This window comes from Haliotis cracherodii, unplaced genomic scaffold, assembly GCF_022045235.1.
Source record: "Haliotis cracherodii isolate W230 unplaced genomic scaffold, xgHalCrac1.p SCAF_3, whole genome shotgun sequence".
NCBI classification, from domain to species: domain Eukaryota; kingdom Metazoa; phylum Mollusca; class Gastropoda; order Lepetellida; family Haliotidae; genus Haliotis; species Haliotis cracherodii.
In genome coordinates, this window is record NW_027266286.1 from 45,263,069 (window position 1) to 45,284,807 (window position 21,739).

At 40.3% G+C, this 21,739-nt stretch overlaps 1 protein-coding gene across 1 annotated transcript in view; it reads right to left on the bottom strand.

Annotated features, from left to right (window-relative positions):
* Nucleotides 1-7,195: 7,195 nt before the first annotated feature.
* Nucleotides 7,196-21,739, bottom strand: part of LOC139475974 (uncharacterized) — an 89,116-nt gene continuing 74,572 nt past the window's right edge. Inside the window, exons 24-37 of the mRNA XM_071259196.1 lie at nucleotides 21,613-21,659; nucleotides 20,857-20,968; nucleotides 20,184-20,287; nucleotides 19,635-19,737; nucleotides 19,088-19,238; nucleotides 18,410-18,479; nucleotides 15,898-15,964; nucleotides 13,768-13,853; nucleotides 12,634-12,760; nucleotides 12,461-12,502; nucleotides 11,981-12,070; nucleotides 11,467-11,506; nucleotides 10,102-10,236; nucleotides 7,196-9,373 (exon numbers count right to left, since the gene is read on the bottom strand). Coding sequence (XP_071115297.1) covers nucleotides 9,369-9,373; nucleotides 10,102-10,236; nucleotides 11,467-11,506; nucleotides 11,981-12,070; nucleotides 12,461-12,502; nucleotides 12,634-12,760; nucleotides 13,768-13,853; nucleotides 15,898-15,964; nucleotides 18,410-18,479; nucleotides 19,088-19,238; nucleotides 19,635-19,737; nucleotides 20,184-20,287; nucleotides 20,857-20,968; nucleotides 21,613-21,659 — 1,179 coding nt within the window. The 3' untranslated portion in view covers nucleotides 7,196-9,368. The remainder of the gene's footprint in view (nucleotides 9,374-10,101; nucleotides 10,237-11,466; nucleotides 11,507-11,980; nucleotides 12,071-12,460; nucleotides 12,503-12,633; nucleotides 12,761-13,767; nucleotides 13,854-15,897; nucleotides 15,965-18,409; nucleotides 18,480-19,087; nucleotides 19,239-19,634; nucleotides 19,738-20,183; nucleotides 20,288-20,856; nucleotides 20,969-21,612; nucleotides 21,660-21,739) is intronic.

Sequence of the window (21,739 nt, forward strand, 5' to 3'; positions counted from 1 at the left end):
AGGCCTGCAATGAGGAAGCTGTGGCTGTGCAGATAACCAGGCCAACCAGGAACATGCACGTGGAGGATGGAGTCACGAGATGAGCAATGGGCATCATATTTCACTTCAAACGTGGAATATCCTGTTTATTATATGTAATGTTTTCTGGAGGATGGAGACATCAGCTGGTCATGAGATGAGCAATGAGCATGATATTCCACTCCACACATGGAATATCCTGTTTATTATATGTAATGTTTTCTGGAGGATGGAGACATCAGCTGGTCATGAGATGAGCCATGAGCATCATATTCCACTCCACACATGGAATATCCTGTTTATTATATGTAATGTTTTCTGGAGGATGGAGACATCAGCTGGTCATGAGATGAGCCATGAGCATCATATTCCACTCCACACATGGAATATCCTGTTTATTATATGTAATGTTTTCTGGAGGATGGAGACATCAGCTGGTCATGAGATGAGCAATGAGCATGATATTCCACTCCACACATGGAATATCCTGTTTATTATATGTAATGTTTTCTGGAGGATGGAGACATCAGCTGGTCATGAGATGAGCAATGAGCATGATATTCCACTCCACACATGGAATATCCTGTTTATTATATGTAATGTTTTCTGAAACTCTGAATGGAGAAACTGAGTATTCATGATGTTTATTATACAGAATTTCTATTATAGAGAAACTCACAGTTATCCAATACCCTGAAATTCGTAAAACATCTTGACGGAATGCGGATAAACAAAGGACTTTCTCACCGGAAAGCATGGTACCCGCCGCATATCCCAAGAGAGCTAAAGTATTCTTGCCACGAACGAGGAGAAACAATATAGCACTACTAAAATATCTTATTTACACACTGATACTGACTACGGTTACATTATGTACTTTTTGTGTAGTTGTCTACCAGAAAATTAAATTATTTCATTACAAATGTAAAACCTTGAAACGTAAATTCTCCCTACCTAACACACAGGGACGGTTCACCACCCCTTGTATTTGCGACTTACAAAGTAGTTTCGTCTTTGCAAAATCTTAATAGATATAAACAAAAGTATATAAAAAATATTTAGGGTCACGATAATTCTTTATCATACATTTGGATATGATTACATACAAAATCAACTTTAATAAAAAATATTCTTGAAGACTAGGAGACCGCTGTTATAAGCGAAAGAATACACGCTGGTCAAGTTACAAAAATGGTGCTTTGAGAAACGAAGAGTCTCGATTGACGAGTTAAATGAAAAAGTTACAGTTTATAATGAAACCGTCTGTCATTATTTTGCCTTGTCAATGTGGAACAAACGCAAAAAGGAGGTCAACAGTTTGTGTTCGGGCTCGTCACGACAAAGGGATGAAATTTTAGGGGAGGTATCTCTTGTATGACACAAGTTCCGTCAAAGTGTTACGTTCACTGCAGTGAAATATCAAGTGTTGTGTTCACTGCAGTGAAATATCAAGTGTTATGTTCACTGCAGTGACATATCAAGAGTTCTATTCACTGCAATGAAAATATCACATTTCTCAACTTCGGAAATCACAGTCTTTCACACGGAAGTATATGATAAATATGTAACGACGATCGGCTGTGTCCGTCTTACACTAAGTCAAGGTGACTCCCGACAAACCTTCTCCCCCGCTTTCGGAATGGACTGGTCTGCTCCTTGACAATCAGATGGGGAAGAATGTGTCCGTGTCATGTGTAACGACGATCGGCTGTGTCCGTCTTAGTTCGGCCATCTCCGGTTGAGTGGAAAGCCTTCACGTGAGTGGCAGCCAATTATAGAGATCACGTGGTGCATTGAAGGCTATAAGTTGTGACTGACACGGAGATTCGGGGAACCCAAAATAACATCATAAACCCAGATCAAAGCGGTTTCACTCCTGGCCGCTCAACCCTAGATAACCTCGCCCGACTAGAACAAGATATTAAGACAGGACAACTAAATAAACAATATACCACAGGCATCTTCTTAGACTTCTCTAAAGCTTTCGACATGGTATGGCACGACGGGCTAATACAAAAACTTTAAAAAATAGGACTCAAAGGTCAGATAATAAACTACATCCAGGACTTCCTAAACAATCGTGAAATAACCGTGGGTATAGACCAAACTCTATCGGACCAAAGTCCCCTAGAAAATGGCACTCCACAGGGCAGTATCCTCAGCCCCACCCTCTTCAATATAATGATAAACGATCTATTCGAGGGCCTATCCCCTAAAGTAAACACATCAAAATTCGCGGATGATGGAGCCATCTGGATCCGCACTAAAAGCATGAAAATGGTCCAAAATTTACTCCAAAAATCTCTTAATAAAATACAACAATGGGCTGACAAATGGGGCTTCTCCCTTAACTCAGAAAAAACAACAGGGATAGTATTCAAACATAAAAACATGAAACCCGCCTCCCCAATCCTCCAGCTAAACAATCAAACAATCAAATTTCAAAAACAAACCAAATTCTTAGGACTTATTTTCGATGAACATCTCACCTGGGATGCTCACATCCAAAACCTAACAACTAAATGCAGTAAAGACCTAAACACCCTAAGATGCCTAACTGGCTCTAACTGGGGAGCCTCCAAAGATACTCTCCTCTCTCTCTACATATCACTAATTAGATCAACTAGACTACGGCTGCGCCATATACAACACCCTTAACAACTCCCTATCTAAAAAACTTGACTCAATACAATATCAGGCTCTCAAACTAATTACACGCACCCAACATGGCACCTCCTACACCTCACTTCAGGCCTTAACAGGAGAGATGCCACTAAGTCTACGCAGGGAACAGCTAAGCTTAAATTTCTGGGCCGCGTCCAAATCAAACCCTCTCATCCAAAACTTAATAAACCAAAACATCAGCCCTAAGAACCAAGCTCTAGCTCGTAAACACCCCTTACTTACCCCAATATCCCAAAGAATAACAAACTACCTAAATGAACACCAAATTAAAAATCTTAAACAAAACTGCAAACAATCAAATATCTTCATCACTAAACTTCAAATTCCCAAAATAGACACAACACTAGCTAGCCAAATAAATAAACAAACCGACCCAAACATAGCTAAAACTACCACACTAGCATACATACACGAAAATTGGCCAAATTGGTGTCACATTTACACGGACGGATCCTCAGATCCGACCTCCAAACACACAGGTTTCGGAGTCCATACCACACAACCAACTAAAACCACACAACCCTTCCGACTCCCAAATAACCAATCAATATTCACGGCAGAACTAATGGGCATGGCCTCAGCCCTCCATAATCAAGAATCCAAAAATCACAAAAAAATCCTAATACTTACCGACTCCCTAAGTGGACTGCAAGGCCTCCAAAACAAAAATACCAAAACCCGACCTAAATTAATAAATCAAATACTTAAAAGCTCCAACGACGTAGCCAAGGCAGGCAAACAAATAACCTTCTTGTGGATCCCCGCCCACGTAGGAATATACGGTAATGAAAACGCAGATAAAGCAGCTAAACTATCCCTCAAAATCCCAGAAATAAGCTTAAACTTACCCATCTCAAAATCAGAAATTAAAAGTGTAAACAAGCAAAAAATCACCAAAAAATGGCATAACCTTTATCTAAACTCAAATAGCCAAATCAAAAAAGTGCTCAGCAAACCACTAACCAAACCAAAAATTCTCCATCCATCAAAAAAAATCGACAGAGTAATCACTAAACTCCAAACAGGACACACCAACCTAAATAACCACCTAAAAAAATAAAAAAACACACTACAGGTAACTGCCCACATTGCAAACAACCAGAAACCCCAGAACACGCACTCATCCACTGCACACACTACCTAACACATCGAACCGCATTACAAACCACCCTCAATCTAAACAAGGCTCTCACTCTAGAAGCAATACTAAACCCACAAAATAAACTAGAAAACTTCAAGGCCTTAGGCGTATTCTTAATCAAAACGGAACTAATAAAACGCATCTAAAAACATAATAACCTACCAAATCAAAATCACATAAATAAACAAACATCCACCATACCCAGCTCCCTTAGTTCTCATCCCCAACCCCATCGGCATCTATACCAAATCTCAAAATTCCCAAATTATATATAAGCAACCCCTAAAGCCCCCTCTTAGGGTTGCACAGGCCACCTTCGCCCCTTTCGGAAACACATTAAATGGCCTGACCGGGCCCGTGTGCGAAATACGCATCGGTCGGAAAGCGCACGTTAAATCTCCAAAGTAAGTAAGTAAGTAAGAGGTTCGGCGTTTGGTTTTGAAAGAGTGTACACGTCTCAGGAGTTGAGATATTGCCTATTGCTTGCGTCCGGACAGCGTCTTTACGCTTCAGAGGACATGTAAGTCACTTTAACATTTGTTTGTTTTTGTAACGTGGCGGGAAAATTCTGGGTGCTGGTCAGGTATTCACCTTAGCCCCACTTCCGGCGTTACAAAATACATACACTGACGAGTCACTGAGGATCTATGGGTATTTAACGTAGGTGTTGATAATACGGAGATGTATTACTGACTCATTTATATTGAAGTCAGTACATTTATGTTAGTATATGTAGCTGTTGTAAAAGCTTCGCGTTCACCTACTTGTACAACATTATCCATATTATTTCCTGTTAAATAACCGCCTCCGTGGTCTAGTGGTCTTCCATGACACAATAATTGACGTAACGTTCACCTCGACGTCGGTACCGTCCATCGCTGTGGCTGAGGTGAAAACGAGACTCGTCAGTGAATAGGGCTTGTTCCCACTGCATGGCACTGTAGACGTGCTTGATGGTGGTTTCCTGTCATAATGGGACGTCTGGTGGGTCTTCTGGCGACATCCCTGCACATCTGAGGCGACGACGTACGGTTTGTAAAGATATTCGTCGAAGGCCAGGGATGCTTCTTGCAGTCACTGTTGCTGGGTGGAATCGATTTCGTAGGTGGGTTGTTCGAATCCAGTTGTCTTGTCGATTATTGGTTACGTGTGGTCTTGCCAAGGATGGTCTCTGACTGCATTCGTCTGTTGCCAACGTTGCCATTAACACCAAATGGTGTTTCTGTGGACGTTAAATTGTCTTGCAACATCACGTTGACTCGATCCAGCTTCAAGCATACCAATGGCTCGTCGACGCTCATTTTCGGACAGGCGTGGCATTTGGTAATGTTGAATAATTGCGTAAATTTGTTGTTTCTCTGAGTGGTTGTTGTCAGCACGATGCTAAACAATGCATATGGAATGCCGTTAACGCACATGTTTTTATACCCATTCATTGTTTTGAGAACAAAATAGTTGAACTAACGGGATTAGGTGGACAAGCTCACTGGTTGATGCATGTCACTGTGTCCCCATTATGTAGATCGATGTTCAATAATGTCAATCACTGGATTGTCTGGTCCAAACTCGGGTATTTACAGACCGGCGTCAAATAGAAGGAATATTGATGAGTGCGGCGTATAACACCGAACAAGCAAACAAATCAAACTGAACCGCGAAGTGTACCCCAAAAATCGAGAAATCAGTAATAAGATGAATGAAGTATTAACAAATTATTTTGAAATGCACCGGATAAGGTTTACAATTATTCAAGGCAAACAATGGTTCAACATATGTGACATCAGCACTACAAATGTCAGGCCCTAATTACAAAGTCAGTGCACTCACAAATGTCCCGTATTTGTCACACGCAAATGGTTGAAGGAGATACCTGCTCCGATCTCGAATGTAGAAATCAATGTTCGAAACAGGCGAAAGCGTCTGTGTTTTCCGATAGGTACATGTAGGCCGTCCGCACTGGGCAAGATGGGAGTCGGGTCGTAGGAAAGCATCAAATCTCCCTCGTCTCGCTATAATATAGGGAGGGTCAGCCTTTCAGAAGTTTCTACAACAAGGTGATGTAAACAAGCACTAGATAAGCTCCTTACAGTCGTGTTCTCGATACCGGTAGGTTAACGAAGGTAGCAAGCGCTGGGCGGAATTTTGAATGTAAACCAACCAAGGGAGGTCGCTCTAAATCAAGGTCAACATTATACGAGCCCTTCCATCAATTTAGCATTTATTATCATCAGACATACGGTTACAATACACCCTGCCACATAGCACGTGTCTGTCAGTAGAAACAGGACTGGGTATAAATCACTAGGTTGCTCTGATATGCAAATAAAATGAATTACACGGAATGTTTGGAATTTATCTAAAAAGTATGGTGTCTGGGTGGGGTATCCATGTTAAACTGCGACATGCTATCTCAGAGGGCTGTCACTATAAAACCGGCATTCTAATTATTCGCGGACAAGTAGACACATACGCACGCACGCAGACACACATATTTGGGATACAATGACATGCATCAACCAAGTCAGCGAGCCTGACCACACGATCCCGTTATTTGCCTCTATGACAAGCATAGACGCCTTTTACGGCAAACATGGGTTGCTGAAGACCTATTCATCTTCACAGGTTGGCTATTGAAAAGGCAGCGATAGGATATTAATACTTTCACACGGTGACACATTATGCCTGCGACAGGAATCTAACAGACTTTACGTGAAACCGTCAGCTTTCTGATTTCGGCTATATTTCTTTGTCACCTCGATTCGGAACTTTTAAGTTTTAACAAAATTTATTTGTTTTTTTGGTGTTTAACGCCCCACTCAGCAATATTCCAGCTATATGATGGCGGTCTGTAAATAATCGAGTCTGGACCCGACAATCTAATGACTGACATCATGAGCATCGATCACCGCAATTGGGATGCGATGACATGCATCAACCAAGTCAGCGAGCCTGACCACGCGATCCCGTTAGTCGCCTTTTACGACAAGCATAGTTTTAACAAAAGAAAACCCACAAAAAACAGAAATATTCCTTCGATGGCATACCCTTTTGGATTAGATGCAAGAACTCTCAGAAATGGTGCATACAATATCTACAGCAATAAGACACGGCCTTTATTTTTTGGCATTTGGTTATGCCCAATCATGTTTGTTTTCGAGATACAGACATCAGACTGATATGCTACTCTGAATACTTTGCCCACTCACCCTTGGCATTTAGGATCCTCGATGCTGATTCACCTATTGCTACCTTCTGTGGATGGTTTGACAGAACTTCACGCTGACCTGATATTAATGGGATTGTACGAGCCACCATTTGAGCATTCCAAAGGCATGGAGAACAGAACATGAATTGTGTTACATCACAATGTTTATTTGCATTGATGTTATTAACTGGCCCAGTGCACAAGGCGAGGAACGTCAAAAGTGATAACCAATGAAGGAAGTGCACGCTTTAGCAGCAAATATAAAAATGTGCATAAATCAGTTGTGCCTAATAACTGGTATTTCATTTCATGTCATATTTTCATCTTTTAGATACGTCTCTAGAAACAAGTTATGTTGTCATTGACTGATTGGTCAGCTTTGAAAAGGATCATTTCTCAACAGGATCGACCCCAAGCTGAATCTTGACGTATGACGAATACAAAAATTTAAAATTATACAATAAGGATTGAATTTGATAAGAAAGTATTCAGCTGCTGGTAACAGGTTTGTATATCTTACGTCCCTCCATCATCACTGAATGCATACGCTGTGTAGTGGTGTCAATCTTTAGTAATGGACTGGGGTCGTGTGTCATTCAAGGAAGTGAATCCCACCCCATGCATGCGACCGGCACGCGGTGTAGTGGTGTCAATCTTTAGTAATGGACTGGGGTCGTGTGTCATTCAAGGATGTGAATCCAACCCCCACACTACTCTCTGAGGCGAATGACGTTCGTTGCACGAGACATATTGCTTATTATTTTGCGATGTAATGTGAACACCCATATGTTTTTAGATTGATTATCAAATATAAATGTGTTATGTTTTTGTGGCTTACACTTGCATCATTGTCATTAAAGAAGGTTTCAAACGACAAAAACGGTGACACAATTTTGGAACACATTGAAGAATCCTACCACAAAAATATAATCATTTGCATAAACTAGTCCAAATACATAATATTAGAATTTAGTTTGCAATCCAATAAAAATAAGAAATATTAACATTTATTTATTCTCTTTTACACGATAAGTAGAATTGGTAAAACATATTATGCAGGGGTGATTGACAGGTTACGACCAATTTCAAACAATATTCATAACAGCCATTACTAATCATAGGCGAACCCAGTTCTTTGTGACAAGTGTAAGTTCTAACCACTACCTGACCACCCTGTCATAACAATATTATATTCACATACTTATAGTGGAAAACATAGAAGAAAACACGAGGATGATTTATCAAAATGTGGAAGAATCAGCTGATTCATATACAACTCACAATATTGGTTACAAAAGTAATATTCTACAAACTATAAATGAAGCAAAACGGCTAACGCATAAAACATAAGGAATGCTATTCAAATCAAATCGGATTATAATAATAAGGGTCGAAAGCTAACCAAATAGTATCGCTGGAACTAAAATCTTTCTAAATCAGAGAACAGCTAACTATAAGACCAAAAAAACCGACCAAAATACTGAAAAGAGGCTGAAAGTAATGAAACTAAATCATAATTATATCTCTTTTTCACAAAAAAAGTCGAAAGGACACATTTTCAAACATTGACCAATATGAGAAAAAATCGGAAAATTAAAAACGAAATGATAAAAAACAAATCTAAATAAGGCGAATGACTTCAAGCCTTACACATAATTATGAATGGATATCCCCCATCTCTAACGTTTATACTAATTCAGGCTAACGTTAGTCCTAACCTGCTCTGAAATAAAATTTCATCAATTCTTTTGGTGAGATATAAATAATTTTATGCCTTGGGTTAATAACGCTTTACTATAAGGCATGAACCACGTTTTCCCTTAAGATCTAGAGGCAATCTATGTTAGGAACAGACTCTCTTATAAAACAAGATTTCATATAAACGGATAGCTGGACCAGGTAAATTTCACGATTATTTTCTGATAAAACAAACTTGATTTATTACGTGGAAGTAGCAGTCATTTGGTAAAGAGAAAGTTTAAAATGTATTAAATTCTGTTTCAAAGTAATAAATAAAGAAAAGAATGTGAACATATGTGTTCAGTACAGGTGTCAATTGTGTACACAACCATGCACACATACATTCTGACATAAATTGGGAATCAATCTTGCTTCAGTATGATTTGTTACGAGCGACAAAACAAAAATGTGCTAAATCCAAAGAGATATGACATTGAAACTACATATGTTCGTTAACTATTTATGCATTATAAGTAAAGTTCCGAAAATAAATTCTAAATTCTTCATCAGACGTCCTGTAAACCCGATGTTGATACTTTGGCCCAGAGCCCAGATGCCGTGCCACCAGAATGCTGTGAATTAACCTAGAAATACATGAAACACACATTGTAGTTCAATATTGATGCTAAACATGTCATTTCCCCATGGGGATTCCGGGTAAGACTACAGTCCCAATTAATCTAAGATGCCCAAAATGTGTTCTTGGCAACGTTGAAAGGCCTTGCCATTGATGCTTGTGATTCACCAGCTTCAATTCTGCCAATGACGTTATTTCTCGCATTGTTAATTAATATCCGTATGGCAAGTTTCACTTGTTTAACAAAATGATCACCTAAAACATGAATTAAAACCCGTGACAAATTCCTTGACTTTCACAACAAAAACTTGTTAAAAGTTTCAAACGAAAAGGAATCATGCAAGTGTCAAAGTTATCAATCTTGACTTTATTTTCAACTGCCAACATGAAATACCTTCCATCCACGAATTTACTTTTGAAAATACTGTTACCACCTGCGCGTTATAACATTCAGTGGACCCGTGAAGATGCGGGCTAGAATGGGTCTTCAGCAACCCATACTTGGCGTAAAAGGCGACTATGCTTGTCGCAAGAGGCGACTAACGGGATCGGGTGGTCAGGTTCGCTGACATGGTTGATGCATGTCATCGCATCACTGCTCATGAAGGCAATCACTGGATCGTCTGGTCCAGACTCGATTATTTACAGAATCGCCGTCATATAGCTTGAATATTGCTGAGTGCGGCGTTAAACAACAAACAAACAAACAAAACAATAACACTCAGTGATGAGTACCTTCTTTAATCAAACTACTGGGATTTGCGTCGTTCGTCGAAACAGATTTCTGTGAAGCTTCAACATTGAACAACGTCGACATCTCCTCCATGGTCGGCGATACCAAGTCGTCACTGTTGCAGCTAGTTGGAATGTCTGGAAAACACAAGCCCAGATTGATTATATTAAATACTAATCTAGATTCGAACTAGAAAAAAATTTTCATTGTTTTAATATCCATATTATTGCTCAATGATTATTCCGGAACGAAAGTTATGTCTCATATCCTGACCATCCATCTAGTGGAATTGAGTGATCATAGTTTGACCCAAGTTCGAACAGTATTTCAACCCGTGGGTATACCGGGGTAGGTCCCTATATTGGTGGCCATCTATCCGGTGGAATTGAGAGAACGTGGTGTAACCCCGGTTTGGACAGTTTTTCGACTGTGGGAATCTGAGTAAGAATATAGGCCACATGCAAACTTGTCGCAAGAGGCGACTAACTGGGTCGGGTGGTCAGGCTCGTTGTTTTGGTTACGTGGATCGATGCTCATATTGTCAATCACTGGATTACATGGTCCTGAATCGAGTATTTGTAGATAACTGGAATATTGCAGAGCGCAGTGTTAACGACAAACAAACGAACATGGAACAGCATTCCAATTAGTGGTGTCGAATGTATGGATCGTTGCTGGGGCCTTCTTTCACTGGTTTGCATGGTCCAATTGCGATTATTTAGAGTGGTTGTTATGGGTGAGTGAGTGATAGAGTATGGTTTTACGCCGCTTTTAGCAATATTCCAGTAATATCGCGGTGGGGGACAGGGGTAATGGGCTTCACACATTGTATCCATGTGGGGAATCGAACCCGGGTTTTCAGCGTGACGAGCGAACGCTTTAACCACTAGGCTTACGCCACCGCCCCTGGTATAATGATGGCGATGGTGGCTTTCAAACAAGATAGTGATGCACGCGATTTGGTATATGACACACAATCGGCTTGTTCTCATATTGCAAGTCGACATACCCGAGAAGATCCGGGTTAGAATAGGTTTTCACCAATCCATGCTTGCCGTAAAAAGCGACTACGCTTGTCATAAGTGGCGAATAAAGGGGTCGGGTGGTCAGACTCCCTGTCTTGGTTGATGCATGTCATCGTATCCCAATTGCGTGGATCGATGCTCATGATGTCAATCACTGGATTGTCTAGGACTGACTCGATTATTTACAGACCGTCGTCATATAGGCGACGTTAAACAAGAAACAAACAAAGTTATTATTAATTCATACCAGATAACAAGATTAAATCACATCAATCCTGAATTACATTTACTTGAATATGACCTCAATTATTATTAAAAGACATAATACCAGGATTACCTTACCTGTGCAAGTCTTTTCCTTCGCTGCTCTCCTTTCTTCGGACTGCAAAACAACAACAGAAGATATTTACATGTAACTTAGTTATGCTTGGGTCAGTCACTACCCTATCAGCTCCTTTGTGTCAGTCAGGGCAAATGTTCTGGTTGAGTGGTTGACCCTATTGTTTTCCTTAGGGTCAGCTTTGCATGCTTTTTAACCCTCACTTGCACCTCAGTCACTACACAGACAAGTCACTGACAGGCGACAGCAAGTGGGCACATTTTAAAGATTTTGTAAAGTCAGGGTACTTTGATGTCACTGTAGCCCTGACCATGTAGTCGTGACAGACTAAAGTGTCACCTACACCTAGAGGCCATACTTCTGGGTGTGAAAGAAAGGGTATACCACTCGTCATCTAATAAACGAATCACACCCGTAGCTGTGTTTTTGACATCATTTATCGATGCACACACATAATTCTGCTACATGTACATCAGGTAAGACGTGTGTCATAACAAGTTAATTATATATGCTCACTTGGTCTGTATTTCTTGAATAGGGCAGCGATTTGGACATGGTTATCTGGGATTCATAACGGGCAATGGTCTCCCTTATTCCCTGGATAATCTGAAAAACAAATCACATATTCATCCTTAAATATATAGCTCTAGTCTATAATATTCTATTAGTCACTACAGTAAACTACGTTTATAACGGACACCTTATAACGAACTGACGGATATAACAAACTGCATTTTGGTCCGTCTAGTTGCTGTGTATATGCTGTATACATGCTTATAACGAACTGCAGTTATAACGAACTAAAATTAGTGGTCCCTTTGAGTTCGTTATAACCGTAGTTTACTGTATATTTGACTTAAATTAGCCACACATGCACTCCAAACAGAAACTGTCTTTCTTTTCCTTATCTAACAATCAGTTGGTTTAAATTAAAATAATATCCTAAATATCGATAAAAATCTAAATAATAAGATACGTATATTTTAATCCACTCACCGTTCTGTTAAGGCCACAATGCATTATGAAAATCAGGAAACCCTGAAACACAAAATATGTCCACCAGTTCATCAAATAATAAAATCTTAAAAAGGCAAAAGGCTAATTTGTATCGAGTAGAACCCATCTTTGTTAAATTGCTAATTACACATATACGAATTAATAAACATCACCTGCAACGAATTGAAGACAGCAAAGAGATACTGAAAGATGACGGTTTCCTCGTTGATAGCAAGAACACCAAACACCCACGTAACTCCAAGAACTGGCATCAGAACACACAGGCTCCGAACCGTAGTCCTGAAAGACAAAGATCGAGAATTCACCAAATTTGTCCACATGTTAATGGTAGTCGTACAAGCTGATTTGAATGGGTTTCCTGTTGCTTTAGCAGATGGAACAAAGGAAGCACACAAACAAGATATTGTCCTTGTTCAAGACTGTGACGATACAAAACACTGAGAATACCTACTAAATATTGATGACAAATATTGAATACATGCCTTACAAACAAACACCAGGACAAGCAATCTCACCCGTTTTGCCAGCAACTAGTGTAATCACAATCATTTGGAATTGCAGTTATCTAAGAATTTGTCACTTCCATATTGTTCTGACTTTACATGTGGAAAATATACGACCTCAAGTTCTAACATCTTGATAATACACTTTACATATAGGGTGGTATAGTGATGGGATTTTTGAAGGTTGAAATACAAATTAAACTTTAGGTATACTGCCATATATTGTCATATTATTTTCACAGTCTTGTGGTTTTAATGGGATTACGATAAAACAGCAAAATGTGGAAATAATTTCTGGAATTAGGAACTGTAATTATGGATGTGCTGGGGATGGGGTGGTATGTATGAATATGTTTGTAAGATGGTGAGTAGTCACATTATAGTCCTTGGACTTCCTTGAAAATGGACCTCTTGGTTACCGCATAATGTTTATTCAAGATTCAGGACATACACACGTGTTTCTCTTAAAGTAGAAGCATCGGGGCACTGTGGCACGCAATCACCAAGGTCAGCAAAACTGACCACCAGATCCATATAGTCTCTTGGTTACCACATAATGTTTATTGGAAACAGATTAAAGTTTCTGTCAGCGATTCAAGACATACACACGTGTTTCTCTTAAAGGAGAAGCATCGGGGCACTGTGGCACGCTATCACCAAGGTCAGCAAGACTGATCCATATAGTCTTGAAACCGATTGTAATTAGGAAGCAGCATAGGGGTTATGGATTCCGTCAGGAGAACAGTGAAAATATCAACGAAATACAACTAGAATATAACTTACACTATTTTTTCCTTATTTCCTTTATTGACCATCATCCTTGTTGAACACAACACTCGAAAGATGATCGCGATGATCACGGCATTGGCCTGTGTAAAGTAACGACGAGAGTCACATGGAAGTAGCAAAAATACCAGAAGCATTTATTTTACTTAACAACAAATCAAACAAATTGTGCATTGGCGACCAATCATCACATAATTTCTCTTTTTTAGACCTTCCACAAATGGAGCATTAAGAGCAGAAAAAAGAAATTTATAGAAATTAATTAGGAGTTTAGAACAAGGCGATACGAGATTCAGTCATCGTGATGTGTGTGTGTGTGTGTGTGTGTTTGTGTGTGTGTGTGTGTGTGGCTGCTTGTACTGGTCCGGACTGATGCCGATTTATAGTGCTGGCCCACTCAAGATACTATGTCGCATGAATATCCCACACAGACACAGTATACTGACTCCGAGCCGACCAGTCCTTGTTTGTCGAGCACAAGGATGGGTAAAAACAAGTACCATCTTTAAACGCTTTTGGGTATGACGCGACCGGAGATCGAACCCAGGGCTTTCCGCTCTACCACTAGACCACGGAGAGGGTCCCTACGATTTGAAGATTATTTCAAATTATTACATCTTATGTATGTGTTCGATTACTAATGGCTTGTTTCTAATTGGTGTGATACTAATGGCAACTGAAATGATTTAATGCTCTGCCAGGGTGGACTGTAAACACATTGTCCCCTATGGTTGTTTGTTGTTTTACGCCGCACTCAGCAATATTCCAGCTATATGACGGCCGTCTGTACATAATCGAGTCTGGACCAATCCAGTGATTGACATCTCGAGCATCGATCCATGCAATTGGGATACGATGATATGCATCTACCAAGTTAGCGAGCCTGACCACCCGATCCCGTTATTCGCCTCTTACAACAAGCATAGTCGCCTTTTGCAGCAAGCATGGGTTGCTGAAGACCTTTTCCATCCCGGATCTGTACGGGTCTGTCCCCGATGTGACACGTACTGCCTTTCATCATCACTGTAACTATCATCAACCAGCATTCTAACGCAACTTCCGAGTAAGAATATGGATCCCCAGCAACCTATGCTTATATGTGGCAACTAAATGCAACAGTGGCCAGGCTCAGTGACTTATTTGTTAGCATTGGCATCAAATACCAATTCCGTGGGTCGATGCTCATGATGCCAATCACTGGTTTGTCCGGTTCAGATTCGACTATTCACAAGCAGTCGTCACATACATGTAGATGGATTATTGCTGAATGCTGAGTTAAACAACAAACTAACTCAATTACTGAGATTTTTCTTTACTAATTGCAGTATTACCAAAACCACGTGTATCTGTAGTGATGATGTAAGTCTAATTGGTGTATCGTGCAGTATGTGAATACTTTGCTAAAATATGTTTGGCAAGTTGTTTCATCTATAACTTTGACATTTTGATGAAATGTCATTTAATGCCAGAACTTGTTTTCGCAGCAATATCGCTGAAACTTACAAAGGCAAACACAAAGTAGTAACATGCGTGTAGGCAGGCTTTTGACCATATCAATGAAATCGGTCTGTATATTAAATTGTGATTATACATGTATATATGAAAGAAAATTCACGTTCTTTAATTTAATAGTATGAATAAGTGCATGCATTACATGTTTTAAATGGTTGTTCATAAAGATGTCAAGGTATTTGTCTACCTAAATAGTTTAATCTCTGTTATTTAACTTACAGTAATACTTGTCATGTTAACAGGTTATTATAGCCATATGTTGTGATGCGAGACAGAGATTTTAATGTTGGGAATATTTACATTTCTGCAGAATAACAGATTCTATAAATTTTAAAGTTACTCTTTCGTTCATTTGGATATTGCTAGACTTTGTCGCGATACTTCTACTTCAGTGATATTTCAATAGATGTTAATGCTATAAGGTAAGGTGAATTCAACGTCGCGTTCAAGATTGACTTACATATATAGCTTCACACAGAGGCGGTCCTTTACTGCTAACAATAAACATTCTCGTGATGATGGCATACACGACTACTCTACATTTATACCAATGACACTAAATCTGAAAAGGAGCTATGATACTGCTGTCGTAATTCTGGTTGGTGTTTGTCTTACAAGAACGACGAAGAGAGCTGGTCCAACAAAAGCAAACAGGATGCCATCCGTTACAGTCAACCAGCAGCTGCAATGTCAACATCAAATATTAAAAATCATACCATACAAGGCAGCATGAATAACGCAAATTTAAATTACATCAAAATTTATTCAAAACTGAACAATAGTGTCAGAAGGTGTCATGGCATAGTAGACTGAACCAGAAGAATGATTACTGATGCCCTAAACGTACCATACTCTCCAAAAACAGAAACGCAAAAGTTTAAAAAATCGTTGCCGACATCCATATCCAAATGAATTGGGATTGATTTGTGTGGAAAGAATGAGATACTGGAGAACTTTGGTGACACGATGGGAAAATCGCAAAACACAACCACGTGAGAGCCTGGCTCCGAAACACACCAACATGACATGCACGTGCAACATTACGTGAGCTATAAAACGTTTTTTTCATTTGCATGCCATCACTATCTTACACCAAGTGAACAACATGCCACGACTGACGGATGCTAAATGCAACGACGCCATCAGCCGACTGCAAACAGGAGAATCATCTTCAGCTGTAGCCAGTTTTTTTCACGTAGCACCAAACACCATTACAAGACTGTGGACCTGTTATCACACACACGGGACAACACGTGTCCGTACCAGATCCGGTCGACCACGTATCACTACTACAGCACAGGACAGATTCATACAGCTCATCACTAACGTGACAGAACAACCACTGCCACCTCTAGAACTACGACAATAGCAGGATTGCGTAGGATATCAGCCCAGACAGTGAAGAACCGTTTTCAAGCTGAAGGTACACGACCAGTTCGAGGTGTCATTTTGACGTACCTGCATTGTCGGCTGCGACGTCAACGGAGGCAAGGCCACAGAGTATGTCCACAGCTGCGATGGAGACAAGTTTTGGTTTAGTGACGCGTCACGTTTTATGCTTCGCCGTGCGGATGGGAGATGTCGTGTTCACAGGCGTCGCGGGTAACGTTATGCACGAAACTGCTGACAGAAAGTGGACATATTTCGTGCTGGTTGTGTGATGACGTGGGCAGCCATCGCCTACTCTGGTAAAACAGACTTGGTGCAAATTCTGGGAAATTTAACGGCGCAACGTCACACGGATGAGATTCTTCGGCCACACGTCCTTTTCATTATGCAACAAGCGAACGTAATTTCCAGACCTCACATGGCAAGACTGACATTGCCTTTTTCGGGAATGACAGCATCCAGGTCCTGCCATGGACCCCAGGTCTCCAGATTTAAACCCAATCGAACATTTATGGGTTGCAACGGATCAACGACTGCGGGAAGGTCAGCTACAACCACAACCACACTCCGACAGTTTGCAAAAGCACTGCAGGAAGAGTGGGTGCACATTCCCCAGGCCAAAATTCGGGATCTGATTGCTTCCATGGGACGGCAATGCCAGTCAGTTTTGGGCTCTAATGGTGGCCATACAGATGACCTTCACCTTGGAAATCTACTCTCCCTTGTGTGCCATACGGAACCTGGGTCAATGACACTGATGTGCCTCAATTTGGAACTATCGATTACCATCTGTTGAATTTGTATTTGATATTTTAAACATACATCCAAAATTCATTTTTGCGTTTCTGGTTTTTCAGAGTATATACGTATAAACCAAAGCCTTATCTGAAACTTATCCATAATCAATAATACTACCAAGAAAGAACTTTCTTTATACTCACAGGAAATATTTCACACGCATAGAATTTGTGCAATGTGGATTCACAAAAGTATAATCATGCTTGATTGTTTTGCAATCCCATCGATTATCTGCCGAGGCAGATTCCATTTGGTAAATTATATGAACAGATGACAGTAAATCGAATGTATCCACCTCTATTCCACACGACAAACTTCATTCGTTAATCTATGGGGCATATATATCTCAACGTGGTGGACATATACCAGCACATATATTCAAAGGTTCAGGACAGTTTTTCAAAATTGTAAGAATATGTCATCTTATGTTCACTGAAAAATCAATATGTGAAATGTTGGACTTCCGCTTAGATAGACTTCCGGATAGGACATTGAGGCTAGAAGAAGTCATCACGATGGGCACCAATAGTGGTCCTTTCTGATCTGTTTCTTTTGAGGACATTTCCAACTTTGACGCATCGGTGATACATATGATGTACCACATGTTCTGTGCTTGTTCAGGTAAACACTTGACTTTGGATGTGGTTGTGACGCGTTATTTACCACCTTTCCTGATACACATACCCAAAAAATATCAAGGAGTCTCGCTAACATTTTACTTCAGATTTTCTGAATTACAAGTAATTGTCGCATGTAAACCTGTATATATTCCCTTTGTCTAATTCATCGTGCCCATTCAAATACGACATGGGTGTGTGTCCACAATGAAAGGACATTTACTTCTGGTTACTGCTAAATATTGATATTATGTTTTAATGCCTCCGAGTTTATTTAAAGACGTTTGTTTTTAGGAATGATGGTCTATACTAATCCAACTTACAACTGGTCATTTCCGTATCCCTCAAGCCTGGTGACCCCCAGGGTAATACCCACTATAACTGCTGGCACACCTGTAAAGACGACAGATTAAAAATACCTTTTCGTTTATTTGTAACAAATCGTTCTATTGATTTTCTTCATTTTTGATATACTGAATACAACCCTGAAATAACTGGTCTCGACGATATTGCTCATTGGGTTAACGCCTTTTTGAAGTTATATCACTGTATCTCATTTTGCTGTGGGAGGGTTCCGGAAGTGACGCAGGCCTTTGTAACTCCGGAGAAACCCAAGTCCACTGATGTGGTGCTGACAAACCCGGAAACAAAATCAGGTCGAATATGGATAAAATCTTTTTTAAGTAATACTGTACATTGATTGACTTGATTTAGGTCTCGAAGGCGTCAGCTATTAAAGATAACGTATTCACCGGCATTGATTTATTATTACATATTAAAATACAAAATAATATATATGTTTTAGAAATATTACATGATAACATACTATTTAAAAGATGGTTAAGTAAACATCCTATTTTCCTATTACACAATTCTATCATAATCAATATATAACAGGAACGGTTTGATTGATTGAGAAAATTGCATGAACATGGAGTTTGAAGCTGAAAAAGAGTGGATTGCTTTTGATAATGTCAATCTATGTTTGAACGCAAGGTTACCCCAGGCTAGAGGGAGCACGAGCCCCAACCGTGAACTCTTCCTGAAAACCACAGCAACCTGAACGGCGATGTCGACCCCCTGGGCGAGCATGAGGGAGAAGACTGCCAGGAAGAAGTAGTGCAACATGGCCGCCACGGCTGTACACGCGGCCTGGAAACAAGGAGGAAGAATGATTTCTTTATCACAAATATCAGTCCAGCGCAGTTACTACATTTTGTAAACAACCTCTTGTTACTTACTTATTTTGTCCTTTTTCCTGTTCGTGCTTTGTGTTAAAACATGCAGCTAAGCATAATAAATAATAAGAGGTGAGTTTTGTGATTGTAATAGAACAATACATGCTGACCATCTATTAATGAATATTTTATGATTGAGATTAACTGAAATTACTACATTTATGAGAGTAGGTATCTGTACGTAGTTGTACTCCTATTCAGCACTCCGATCCTTTTGGGCGACCTTCCAAAACATGACCATCCCACATAAAGAGTGGTGATTCCGGCTCTGACTTATTTTAGTTTATTACTGAACTGTATCTAGCCTCACCTTGTTCTCCGTCCGCTCCACGCCAGCCAGGAAGACACTGTAGGCGCAGGTCAACGCCACGCAAAGGTTCATCAGGATGATGGACTTGGAAGAACGGACATAGCTGTGTACAAAAATGTTTACTGATGATGTCCCTTCTTTGTAAGCTTTATTTATACAATTCTCTTTGGTCCCAGCACGACGTATGCTTGTCGTACGTGACGACTTAATGGACAGGTTGTCTGGCTCGGGGTTGATGTCTGTTCCTATTATCAATCACTGGTTTGCCTGATCCAGAATCAGTTATTTGTAGGTCATATTCATTTGAGGACTATTTATTGATGAGTGCGGCGTTCTGCGCGAACAAACTAGGCCGCCTCGTTCTTCATGCACTGGTAGGTGTGGAACTATTCTATCCTTGAATACACACGGGGTTAGTTGTGGTATGTTCCACTTCTTTCAACTCCGAATATGCACATATAACAAGATCAGATGGATGAAGTGTGGACATTTATGGCCAAAGACGTACCTTTAAAGTTGTGTCAACAAATATAAAACAGCGCCCCCTACCTCCACAAACACACGTGTGTCAGCACTGTCACCACACAGCCAATGATAGACAGGGAACAGCCCACTATGGAGATGATCTTCAGGTGATGTAAGTGTTTTGCAGACTGGAAATTGGAAAATTCTTAATGACCATGACCGCATACTGTCTTTGTAGTTTGATGCGTGTTTTATGACGAATAATTTAGTTGTGAGGCCACTTAATGTTGAATGGGTGAATGTTTCCGTTCTTACCGGAAATATCGCTGACACACAGTTGATGTCATTCGTTCCAGAGTTAAAGAAGCGTCCTTGTGTCATTCTTGTTATATCTGCAGATAGTTTATCTTAAATAGTTTCAGCCATTTTAGGAACCAACACGTTTGGTTCACGGAATCTAGTGAGAGTTTTCAGGCCGCTGTATGGCAGGGGTATTGCTGGGTGCGGCGTTAGGCAACAATTCCGGGTACTACCGGTAGAGTAGGACATACATACTAACCCTTTTCGGGAATAAGTGGTGTCATCACTTATTTTCAGTTATCGTTCATTTGATTTCCATCATTAGTTTGCCTCTTACGCCCAATGGAATCTGGTTTCGTAGATACTCGAGATTTATTATAATCTGGCTTTGACTTTTCAAATTCCCACAAAGTAAACGTACCTAGGGAGGATGTAATTAATTGGATGAGGTAATTACCACGTGGCGTCCTGGGCTCATAAGAATAGCGAAGTTGGTAAGATGGTTGCATTCACAGCTTGTGTAGGAACTGTTGACGTCTTTGCCCGTGCAGCCGTCTGTCAGCCATCGACTGAAACAACATCATACGTAGGAAACATCCAATAGAGCAACTTGGGGCGCAATCCAGTGCACAAACTCCGTAGACTTGCAAGGAGTTGGATTGACAATGGTCAAGTGTTTCTGTTTCAAAAACTGCCATTGATTTTCGTCGATATTTGTCTACCGTTAATCAAACACAATACTTTTTGAACAAGAATGGATTAGTACGAAGCGTCATAAGGAATAGTTCCTGTAAAGATCGACCCGTGAAGATTCCGGGGTAGAATTCCGCTGCACTCAGCAATATTCCAGCTATATGACGGCGGTCTGTTAATAATCGAGTCTGGACCAGACAGTCCAATGATTGTCATCATGAGCATCGGTCCACGCAATTTGGATACGATGACATACATCAATCAAGTCAGCGAGCCTGACCACCCGATCCCGTTAGTCGCCTTGTACGACAAACATAGTCACCTATTACGGCAAGCATGGGTTGCTGATGACCCATTCTACCCCGGATCTTCAGGGGTACGAACGTTAAAGAAAGAGGTGGGCATGGCATTCTCTGGAATCAGACTATGCTCGGTGACGAATCGAGGTTTCCATGGACTCGGCAGATGATGGCATTCAACGTACATGAATTCAATGACGGAGGACACTGAAAAGATTTACCTTTTATCGAAATCCCAGTACCCACATTCAGACTCTGAATAGTTTCCCTGAAAATAGTATTAAATGTAGAAGATATTATTTGACATAAGTTGGAACTCACGATTTACGAGAATACAAGGGGAAATGT